The sequence below is a fragment of the Tympanuchus pallidicinctus genome, unplaced genomic scaffold, assembly GCF_026119805.1.
Source record: "Tympanuchus pallidicinctus isolate F22 unplaced genomic scaffold, pur_lepc_1.0 scaffold15, whole genome shotgun sequence".
NCBI classification, from domain to species: Eukaryota; Metazoa; Chordata; class Aves; order Galliformes; family Phasianidae; genus Tympanuchus; species Tympanuchus pallidicinctus.
Genome location: NW_026294669.1, coordinates 10,834,321 through 10,845,803, shown reverse-complemented (window position 1 = coordinate 10,845,803; position 11,483 = coordinate 10,834,321). Strand labels below are relative to the sequence as shown.

Genomic DNA, 11,483 nt, shown 5'->3' with positions numbered 1-11,483 from the left:
TGTGGCTGTGAAAGCCACTTGCCATTTGGATAATATATTACGCTTACTGCCCTTATGTCTTCTCTTAACACAACTGCCACGGCAGGTAATGAAGAGAAGGACGCTGCGTTGCTCTGATCGTGGAAGAGAGAACGAAGGCGCAACAAGCTGTTGTTTTTTGCATGGTATGAGAATGAGGCTCAAAGGCGGTTCGATGAGGATCTGTCACGAGAGCATCGCAGAAGTCTTCATCCAGCAGCTGCTCTGCTTCTGTGTCAATTTATTTGAAAAACAAACAACAAATTAAAATAAATGCCTCATGCTATTCACTGGCTGCTCAGTGCATGTTTTGGGGAACAAACAATTTGTTGTCTAACAGCTAGAAATAGCTGGAGGGAATGCCAGCTCGCTTGTGCTGCTGCCCTGGCAGGCATTTTGCCAGCTATGGCTCACTGCAGCCTGCTGCCACCCTCATCTTGGATACATGTTTGCAGTGTCTCCAGAGGATGCAAATACTCCTATTTTCTCATGGACAAAACAAAGCGCTAAAGAAAAAATGCAGCCAGCAAGCATGTTTCACTGCTGGTGTCTTTTTCAGCACCCAGAGCAGAACAAGGAGCCCCAGCAGCTGCAGAGGAGGGACAAACCTGGATACACTGTGGAGACCTACTTAAGGGTTGGGTCAGTGGGGACCTTACAGGGTCAGAGCCTACCCACCCTTGCAGAGGCAGCCCTGTCTGCCTTTGTCTGTGGGCTAGCTGATGCTGATCTCTGGAGAGATACACAAATATGAAGTATCGTGTTGATGGCGAATAATGCTGACTGGCTTTGTCCTTACCCTGGGGATCTGAATGAACGTTTAAGGACTGTTCTCTGAGATTCACCAACCAAAATTCAAGCTCCTTTAATTTATCCTCTCAGGCTGTAACATGGCCTTTGTCGTGTTAGTCACAGCGTGACATTTTGCTGACGGTGTAATCGTAGGGCCACAGTCAGTGGTAATGTCAGGCTGAAAAGGTTAGGGCCTTTTTGCCTTTTACCATTGTTCCTCTTCAAGTAATTTCTCTGCTGAGGAACTGAGAGAGGCTGGACCTTACAGGGGAGCTTTGTGGTCCCAGTTTCAGCTCTCATTTCTCACGTACTGGGGCCTGACCTGCCCAGGCACAACGTTTTGTGCCAGTTATCGTTTCTTAGGGCAGCAGGGCTGCACTGTTCTCCCAGTCCCATTAGGACTACCTCTGAATTCTGTTCAGGAGACACAGGCAATCGTTCACTCAAATGCCACTCACATCAAATGAAATGTCTACTCCAGAAAACCCAAATATTTCTTTTTAAAAATACCCACCTAAAGTCATTGAAACATAATTATTAAAACCTTTTATGTTTTCTCTACAGGACGATGTAAAGTGTTCCTTTCAGTTAAATTTTGAAATACACTAGATTACATCATTTAAATAATTGCATTTTAAGTTCACTATTAGTGGTAGCAGAGCCATATTTACATACAGTTCTGAAATATTTGAGATGCACTGTAACGTCTCAGTCTCTGAGTCCATTAAATACAGACTTCCACTGGGGGGATACTGCTCTTCCAACGCTCTTTACATGTATTTGGGGTGCACACGGGAGAGAGCAAGAACCCCTTTTAGCATCTGACCTTTTTCGTGTGCTGTGGGCATGCAGCTGGATCAGAGTAAATTAACTCCTACTCGACTCCTACTTGACTCGGATTAAATATGAAAGACCTTTTAAAACAAGTACTGTGACTGAAGATACAATTGAAAAATGAAATACAGTCCTCAGGAGTAGCAATGGAAAATATTTTCTCCGACTTTCCTCCTCTTCTGCATAATACTGCACCGAATGTTGACCCTGACTTTACCTATAATGAAATATAGTCAGTGGTAGAAACCTCTCTCATGTTATCAAGACTGGCTTTCAACAGAATTCATGCAAATGCAAGCATCACACATCATTCTCCCACAGTGCAATATTAACAAGTTAAACTCATTGTTTTCCTCCAGAGGTCTGCTCCTCAGCAGGCCCCTCTGTGTATGTACATCAGCCACAAACAGGCTCTGAGTCCTGAGGCTGGAGACCGGGATCAGGCTGTAACCTTGGTTCCGGCGCCGCTCAGTAAGCAGTTCATGCATCAGACTCCTTTCCGTGTTGTCCACGAAGCAGAGCAAATTCAGGCCACCCAGGCTCTCAGGGTCCTCGCACGTGGCTCTGGCCGAGCCCAGTGTCACTGCGTGCTGCCCACACGGGTCTCAGGGCCTGGTGTGAGGCGTGCTGATCATGATGTTGGGCAGCGCGTTCCGACGCTTCTTCCAGGAGCCCAACTCCCGCGAGTACCGCCGGATCTGCCGGAACCAGTGGTGAGTCCGTGCCCGGTCGCTGTCACGGAACACAAACGCCTCCCTCCTGATTTCAATGAGTTCAAAAGTGTCGTCACAGTCAGGATCAGTGGAGACAATGCAATTACTCAGCCTCAAGGGCTCCCTGAGCAAATGGAACTTCCCATTATTTTTGTCCCTGATGAGTACCAGCACGGCATCCTTCACAGGCCCGGGCTCAGCTGACTCCAGGCTGGACTCAGACACACGTTTCATATTCACCAGGAGGAGGACCTGCATGTTCTGAAACTTCAGGGTCTTACTGCCTTTCTTTACCCACTGGCCGTCAGGGGGCTGGGCCAGCTGCAGAGACCCCTCCATGACAAATCGTGTTTCCTCCCGCAGCCATCCCACAGTTTTGAGGGCAGTTTCCCTCATTTCAATGTTGATGACTTCCCTCTTCTTCTTGCTGTCTTGGCGAAAGGAGCGGAGGGTCCACGTGTTTCCCTCCTGCTTGGTTTTCATGTTGATGTGCTCCAGGTGGGACTCGATGCGGCTCTTGGCCTCCCGCAGGCTGCCGTGATCTGGGTGGTACTCAGTGGTGGCCTTGATGATTCTGCTGAGCAGCAGTGGGTACTTTGTGACCCTTTGCAAGGGGGCCATCAGAAAGGACCTCAAGTTCATCCGTCGCAGTGCTGTGTTGTCATTCTGGGACACGTTGAGGAATATTCTGCAGGGATTTAAGAAGAAGGAATGAAATGGTGGCTGTTTTGTCAGCAGATGCTGCAATCCGAAATGCAAAGGAGCAGCGAGATGCTGACAGCTGCTGAGTGCTGCTCTGGTTTTAGCAGCCTTGTGAGTTCTGTCTTTTCAAAAATTAAAAATGTCTGCAGCCACGCTCAGCTGCAGAACTACGACAAGGGGTCTGGTATGCTAGAATGTAATATCTTAGCAGTCATCTGTTAATCACTGTAAAACAGTGAGGGTGTGATCTTTCTCTGGTACACACTGACATTGGCCCAAGGCAGATACATCAGCTTATATCAGGTTACATAAATTTGTAGGTTCTTTCATCATTCGATTGCAAAGCGCTCTAAACAAGAATTTGGTTCTGTCATCATTTTATAGCTGTTGCAGTGGACACAGAGAAATGACTCACCGCGCAGGCTGGGGCTAGAAATGGGAAACATTCAAGTCATGCATACTTCACTCAGTGATTTTTCCCAGTGGAAATCCAAACCACTGGTGCTCTGGTGCAGGGACTGAGAATGTTCTTAGCTGGGTGTTGGTTAGCGAAAGCTAAGCTCTGTGGTCAGTGGGCAAACACTGGCAGCACAAAATACCATACACAGACGGACACCAACAGGCTGCTTCACTGTGCATACTGAGGACTGAACATATTCTGAAGCATAAAGTAAGCTCCTCACCCCAAGACATTGCAGTTTATCCCAAATGAACATTAGCATCAAAACTCTGATCTAGTTGAGCTGACAAAGGCTTTGCCCTCAGCCTGGTGCCCTCTTCTCACCTGAGCAACTCTTTCTCCTTTTCCAGAGCATTGAGCATGTTCACAGAGGAGGACTGCTGAAGACAGTAGGTCTGAAAGGCTGGCAACATGTTGACGAACTCTAGAAATATTTCGCCGATGCACACGGTCATCAGGTCATCGTCCCCCTGCAAGCATGCAATACAGCCCCTGCTGGGTTAGCTCAGGAGAAGCACAAGCACAGAGCCTGCATTCAGTCCTATCACTACAAACCTGCTGTAGGATCTGGTGAGCAAACAACTGGGCTCACCCTGTTGGAGGAAAGGCAGTCCCTGCATGGCGGAGAGCAAGTGGCACATGGGGAGGTAAAGGGAAGCTGCTCTAACTGCGTGCTCTTCTACATGTAAAGAAATGTCTTCTCTGCTTCTGTGGGCTCAGCCAGCTCAACAGACCAGGGCCTAAAGGCCAGAGTCAGCCTTCTAGTCAGGAGGGCTTTAAGGGGCCTTCTTGCTGGCAGGTCTGCCATAAGACTAATGCAGCAGTGCATAAATTAACAGAGAAAGTTTAGGCTCAAATGGGCAGGGAGGCATGTAACTCAGGGAACAGACATGGCAGTTAGCAACTTCCGCATTTGCTCTGAGCAGCTGGGCTGGCTGGGAAGCAGGATCTCCATCAGTTGCACTCCTACTGGCTACTTTGATGCTTAATTGAAAAACAAATTTCATAGTAAATTGATCTTTGATTTCCAGACTAATCAGAAATATAAGCATCTTGTGCCACATGCTTTTATCTTTGTCTACGTGCATGCCGATACGCTCTGCAATTACTACTCATTTCAGCAGCAAGAGAGGGAGCAATTCTCTGCTGGCAGCTTTTTGATGCAGTACTGAGCTCTGACTGCAAAGGGCAACATGGAGGAGAAACAGGGAAATCCACAGCTCTGTAGAAGCCATTGTCTCGAGAAATTATGCACAGAGGACAACTGCAGTGCATATCTGACTTCAGTGTGCCAGGTGCGTGAGAGAGGCCGTCAGTTTCTGAGACACGTCGCTCAGTTTGATGTTTCAGAGAGGGAGAAGAAGGATGTGTTTCCTAGAGAGCAAATGTCCTGGTGAAACTGACAAAGCAATGAGTGGGGCTTGGTTCCTCAAAGAAAGGATGGTGTGAAGCTGTTTATTTGTCCTCTACAGCATCTGCTGTTCTAGAAACTTATTTATATTTCTCTGCCCTCTACCCACTATACTGATGGGATAGGAGAATTCTTTGTGCAAAGCAGAGTGAATCAGTAGAAGCAACTGGTATGCAAAGCTGTAAGTAGGTACAAGTTGTTATCAGAGCAGGGAGCAGCCTGTGCTGTCTGGCCCTGCAACCAGCCTAGAGGCAAGCTGCAATAAACTGCAACCTCACACCAGCTCAGGATTGGGTGAGCATGTGGCCTGCAAGCTCGGTCCTCTTATGCTGGCCAGACCAAACTGAGCTCTGTGACCCTGTGGTCACACTCTTAAAAGTGTTCAAGCTATCTGGCTTAAAGCTAACTATAGTAATGGGGCAATTAGGTCCTTAATGGGATAAATGGCTGACGACTTGCTGGGCAGCCCAGTCTGGTGGTTGGCAACCCTGCACATAGCAGGGGGTTGAAACTCGATGATCATTGTGGTCCTTTTCAACCCAGGCTATTCTATGATTCTATGATTACCGTAGCAGTGAGGCCAGCAGCTGTGATTTGGCACAGACCTCCTGCAATCACTGGTTTACAATAACTGAGGGAGCAACGGACTAGGGAGATGACCAGAACCCGTGATCCTACCTCCCAATCCCCCTACTCCAGCTGTGCTGCCTCACTAACACAAAACCTATTCCTGTCTGCCCAGTTCAGCGCACAGGCATCATACCTGATCAAAGGCCTGATCGATCTCTTCCTGAAGTATTTCCAGGAAGCTTTCATTGAGATCAATGAGCTCCTGAATATTGCTGAAGATGCCAAGAAGCTGCTCCTGACTCAGCAGCCCAGCTGCCTGCATGGGGAGATAGAACTCCTCTTTGATGATGCGCAGGTCCTCCCCATAGCTGGCCTCCGTGTTGACGAACTCCAGCACGGATTCCTTGCGCTCCGTCCTGCGCTTGCGGCACTTCTCACAGAGGTCAGCCCGCCTCTGATTGCAGTTCTGCATATCTGTCTCTACTGGGAGGTCCCTTTCTCCACAGTCGGTACAGGGCCGGTGGGCTTCCCAGGCCTGCAGGGAGCTCAGTGTTTCGGATGCCCTGTTCCTCCACTTCCTGGCTGACATCTGGCTAATGCCACTGTCTGCCCTCTCCACCTCTGCAGACTTGGTCCGGGTGGCCTCACTGGGATCCAGGTCATCACGGACATCGTTCACACCCACGATGCCGCTGTCGGTGCTCAGGCTGCTGATGTTGCTCCAGTGATGTCTGGAACGGAGGGAGCCACGTGGGGCACGGCGAGTCTCGTCAAAGCTGCTGCCATGACCAAGGTTGGCTTTTGCTACCACTGGACCTGAGAACAGACACAAATCATTACAGGCACTGTCAGCTGAACAGAGCTCACCTGGGGAACTCAAATTGGCACAGCCACCCCGGTGGGGAGATCTGATGAAAGCAGGGCTGTTGGCTGTCTACCCTCCTGTTGTGCTGCTGGAAAGTTAGGGAGTGGGGGATCAGAAGTAATTGGCTCCCAGGTGAAGCCTGTCTTCCCTGCACTGCCTCTACCTGTGAACTTGTTTGGCCTCTCTCTCCCGTGCCATCTGCCAGACAGGGACAGAGACACAGCAGGATAGATCCTGATTTCTCGCATATCAAGGTTAAATCTGGAATGCTTCCCTCCCCAGGTCAGTAGAGTTGCACTGTATTTACACTAGAATAGCAGGTCTGAGCATCTGGCCCACCACAGAGTGCAGACTGTGCGTACCGTAGTCTCGCTCCTGCCGGCGTTTCTGTGCATGCTGCCGTGCTGCCGCTGCGATCTTCAGCTCCAGCTGCTTCCTCTTCACTGAGTCTGTTGGCATGGGGTCACTGAAATGCGGCCGCAGCCTGCACTCCCTCTGGGCCTTGGCACCATCCGTGCTCTCATGGACGATGTCAGAGCTGGATCGGCGGCAGCTGGGACTGGAGGTCTGCAAGAAAGGCAAGCGGGGTTGGAGCAAGGCAGCGGTCAAAGCAATGCCTGGTTTGCAGCCACTGGATTTCAGATGCCAAAGGAGGAAAAAGGCAATTCATTAGCCATGTGGTTTGAAATGCAGCTCTTCGACACAATCAGTTTGGGATGTTCTATGATTCTATAATCACAAAACCCAGGTCCTTCTGTCTTGCTTGGTTCCAACAGCAAGAACTCCTCTCCCCCGTGGCTCTGTAGCTGTCAGTACAGTGGCTCAGTGGTGGCTGGGCCACAGCTGTCGAATAAGCATGGAGAAGTGAACAACATAGCCCTGGCTAAGGCTCTAAAAGTGGCAACTGCACCAGTCCTCCAGGGATCTAACTTTGCTTCCCTCTGATCCGTGAATATTTCAGAGCTGCTGGCCCAGGCCTTTAAGCCTCACCTACATTAATGGATTGACAAATGGGGACAAGAGAAGGACCTGGCTGATCTCCCGGGCAGTGCAGCAATGAAGGGGTGGCGGCATGGTGAAAGCCACAGGGGGATTATTGCTGAGCTCCCTTCAGAGGCAGATAGACAAGGGCATACAGCTGGCTCCCATTTCCTTAAGTGTAATAAAATAGGCACTAGAAGTCCTTCTGATAAATCGATCATGTGATCTCAGATGCCAAGCTGCCCAGCTTCTGCAACAAAGAGATCTTTCAGCACTTCTGACAAGAAAAAGTCCAAAACAAACATACAAAATGAGAGGTGAATTCCTCTGCCTTACATTCCCTGCAGGTTGAGTATCACTCGATTTCTCATTGCTTGTCTTATCCTCCCAGCTCTCTGTTGCCATGGACATTGCTGTGGCTTGCTGGCTGTCCTCTGGAGGTGGGCGATCGTCTTCCTTCAGATCACACTGTCCCTCAGAGGGGGATTTGGCAGCAGTCTCAGCATTGCAGCTGCAGGGAAAGAAGCAAATTCTGATGAATATCACGTCTGCAACTTACCTGCCATTCCTGACCCAGATGAGACTGAGCAGAAAGCCACAGTCTGATCAGCCCAGCCACAACAATTCATGGAAAGTTCAGGCAGGAATCTAGTCTTGTTGGCATAGATTTCTGTGTCTGTGTTTCAGGGGCTCTAAACACAGCTCTGTTATAGCAGTGCAAATGGGTAATTGCACTCATACCAGCATCAGCCTGGGATATCAAGTCTCAGGTGTTCACAGCACTATTTTGTGTTCATAAAGCATGAGGTTTACCCACTGGGACCAGAAAAACCTCCTTCTAAGTAGGCTATATCCATTTTTCCAGCTATTTAAAAAGATGCTGTCAACAGAGAAGCTGTATTGCTCACATGGAAGAAAATCAACTGCAAGAAGTCACAATACTTTGAAGAGATTAAAGGATTAAAGGAGCTCTCCCTCTGTTCTTCATCTCATATGATCCCAAACTCACAGAAACCACTGGAAAGGTTCCCTCTGCTTTCAGGGAGCTCGTGATCAGGACCTTCGGTGCACTGAAGAGCCCTGAAATAACCGGCAGCCTGCGAGTCTCACTTGGCAGTTCTGGGGTGCTCTTAAGTCACAGCTGTCTGCTGGTAACATGGGCCTGGCCTGGCTGATACAGGCAGCCTGTTCCAACCTCACGCTCCTCTCCTTGTAGATAACACCCCTCCATACAGACATGGCCTGGTGCAAAACCACTGACTTGACACAGTTGACAGGCTGCAGTTTGTGACACATCCTGTAACCTTTCTTTTTTTAACAGGCTCTAAGACACTTTTCTTGCATGCATAATGAAGCCTGCTTGGAATAATTTATTTTTTTTTTTCATTTTGGGGTTACTTAGGGCTTGGATTCTGTTAAGAAGGGTTGTCAGGACAGAATATGGATGTTTGTGTATAGTGGAAGCCAGTGTCTGGAAATATTTAAGGTTATGAATGTACTTTATGCTTAACAAACATCTTCTATGATAAAATCTGCTTCTTTTTAAATGCTTCACTTGTGAACTGATGCTGGTAGGTCATACTGCTAATGCACAATTCCAACACTGCCAGCTACAAGCAAACACATGAGACAGATGGGCATTTTCTTTACGATGATTGACAGTTGGCTCTGACAACAAACCATCAGCCAATACTGAAATCACTGAAGAGGGAACAAATCTCCCAGAACACAAACTGGCTCTTGTTGTCAGGCCAAAAAAGTTGGCCTGCAACTTTGCAGCTGATGCTTGTTCATCTTCCTCCATCAGTACTTCCAGCTCCCAGCTGACACCACCAGATTTACCAAATTAAAAAGAGTTGAGCTGTGGGTGTGCAGCAGTGGCACAGTGTAACAGCAGACTCCTGGCTTTTGCTTTTGCTGTGCTAATGCCCTGCTCTGTGGATTTGGAAGTGCCATTTTGGCCCTCCTGGCCTGTAGGAAGGAGAGGCCAAAACCCACACTGCCCTGGAGCAGTCTGTGTATCTGTGTTAGAACACTACAGGCACACAGCAGTGCTGTGGTCCCCTGGTACTGGCCTGGTCCTGTCTCTTTCCTCTCTCCTGTCCCCAGCCATGTGGCAGTATCACTCCTTCAGCACTGTATGTGGCCATGATCTGGATTCTAGAATAATTCTTTGAAACCACCTGCGTTTGAAATATATCCTACCTCATATTCCCATCCAGAGCATCTCGACGATATTTCACTGATTTGGGTAAAATACCAAGAGCTGAGCAGGGCACACCTGAAGGAGGGATGTCAGAGGTTGGGGGCATAAGAAACTCTTGATGAGGATCTGCCACAGCCAAAAAACAAGTTTCCAAAACTTGTTCCTGCTCAGAATAGCTATATATACAAAAGGAAAGGAGTATGCTGAGGCACGCAGAGGCAACGGGGTGTATCTGAGCTTAGTAGCAAAACTGGAATATTATCTTCTCTTGATCGTGACACCTTCAACCACATACACTGCGCTCTCAGGAAGAAGCTGCACTTTCCTTTGTAATTTTTACAGCAGTTTGGTGAGCTGCAGCCCAAGCTAGATGTTGCTTCTTTCCTATCCCTGCTCTCAGCCCTCCCGTCCCTTTCCTGTACGTTTCCTCCTGCAGCTGTACCTCCCCAGCTGGACCATCACTGCTGCCAGCTTTGCTCTTTACAGACTGCAATAATCTCTGCTGATTCACGCTGTAAGACTGAGCTGAGCACGCTGCTTTTTCACACCGCTCACATCACCTAGACAGTGGTGTAAACTGAGTTTAGAGAATCCTTTCTTTTACACCCCTGGGATTATTAATCTTCTCATTTTTTCTCCTTTCACGATGTTCTCCCAACACCTTACTATGCTCCCTGTGTACTGTTCCTTCCTTGTGCTCTGCCCTCCTAAGAGAGGGAGGGAGCTCAGCCAGGTGCAGCTAACCAATGGCTGTAAGCACGATGGCGTGGCTCATGAGGATCTAGCTGCCAGGGCTCTGAAATTGGCATTCTGAAACTTTTTTGCCTCCTGTCCCTTGCGATAGCATAAGAATAGTTGTATACACGTTGTATTGAACCCTCTGGGCTCTCTGGCATGTCTCCTTTTTGCACATCCTTATTCCAAGGTTCAGAAAGTGGACAATCTATAGAAATGCCTACAGAATTTCTGCCTAGATCTCAACACCTCTCTGCTAAAAACATTCAGCCAATTAAAAGAGTCTTTAACAAAAATGTATAAATTAACAGGAACTTACTTACCAGACACTTACCAGACAAAGCTGATCTGCAAAACTGTAGCACTTACCATCAGAAAGAGAAAAACAATCACAAAACCATCAGAAAGAGAAAAGAATTTTAGCTGTCTTATTCTGTAACGTTCCATCACAACATCTCTGTCAAAGGCTTGCTGAGCCCTATATCTGAAAATAGGACCAAATCCCCAGCTTTCAGCATCTTTCATGTAAGACTTAGGAAAAAATGTAGCCCAATCATCACAATATAGGACGCAAAGGACAAGAAGTCTCCTACCTCTGCAGTGAGAATCAGCTTAGGTTATAAACAAATATTCAGCTCTTAAAGTCTCAGGTGAAAATGATGGAAAATGGAGACTTTTCCAGCCAAAGGAAACTAACGTTTCCCACTAAACACTACCTTGGCAATGCCAACAGATGAGTTCCCTCCTGCTATCCTGAACAAATAACAGCCTTTACCACTAACTGTTGTTACTATCTAAAATGAATAGGTCAGAGTTGTTCACTGACATGAAACAATCTTTCTAATACTGCCATTCACATTTTCAGATGAATTCCCGTTCTGGTGATTACAAAATCATATCATGTATTTTAACAAACCCAACTAGGGAGACCGAATACGTTCACAGAGACAAAGGCTACCAGGATATTAAAAGCACAGAAACTGCACTGAAATCATAAAAGCCCTGAGCAGAAAGTATTTGGAAGCAGAGAGGCCACGTGCACTACCCAGTTCCTGTATACCTTGCTATGCATGCACCTGAGGCTCTGGATACTTAGTCAACCTTTGATCTGCCCAGACAGCTGTTCTTATGCTGTTACTCATAGCTTGTGCCATTCTGTGTATTTCATTTCACATCGAAGATAAAAATAGCCTACT

At 47.8% G+C, this 11,483-nt stretch overlaps 1 protein-coding gene across 1 annotated transcript in view; it reads right to left on the bottom strand.

Moving 5' to 3' along the window:
• Positions 1–1,329: 1,329 nt before the first annotated feature.
• LOC128076920 (kalirin-like) overlaps positions 1,330–11,483 on the bottom strand; it is a 38,182-nt gene continuing 28,028 nt past the window's right edge. Inside the window, exons 2-6 of the mRNA XM_052675425.1 lie at positions 7,683–7,857; positions 6,728–6,932; positions 5,694–6,316; positions 3,844–3,989; positions 1,330–3,045 (exon numbers count right to left, since the gene is read on the bottom strand). Coding sequence (XP_052531385.1) covers positions 2,250–3,045; positions 3,844–3,989; positions 5,694–6,316; positions 6,728–6,932; positions 7,683–7,857 — 1,945 coding nt within the window. The 3' untranslated portion in view covers positions 1,330–2,249. The remainder of the gene's footprint in view (positions 3,046–3,843; positions 3,990–5,693; positions 6,317–6,727; positions 6,933–7,682; positions 7,858–11,483) is intronic.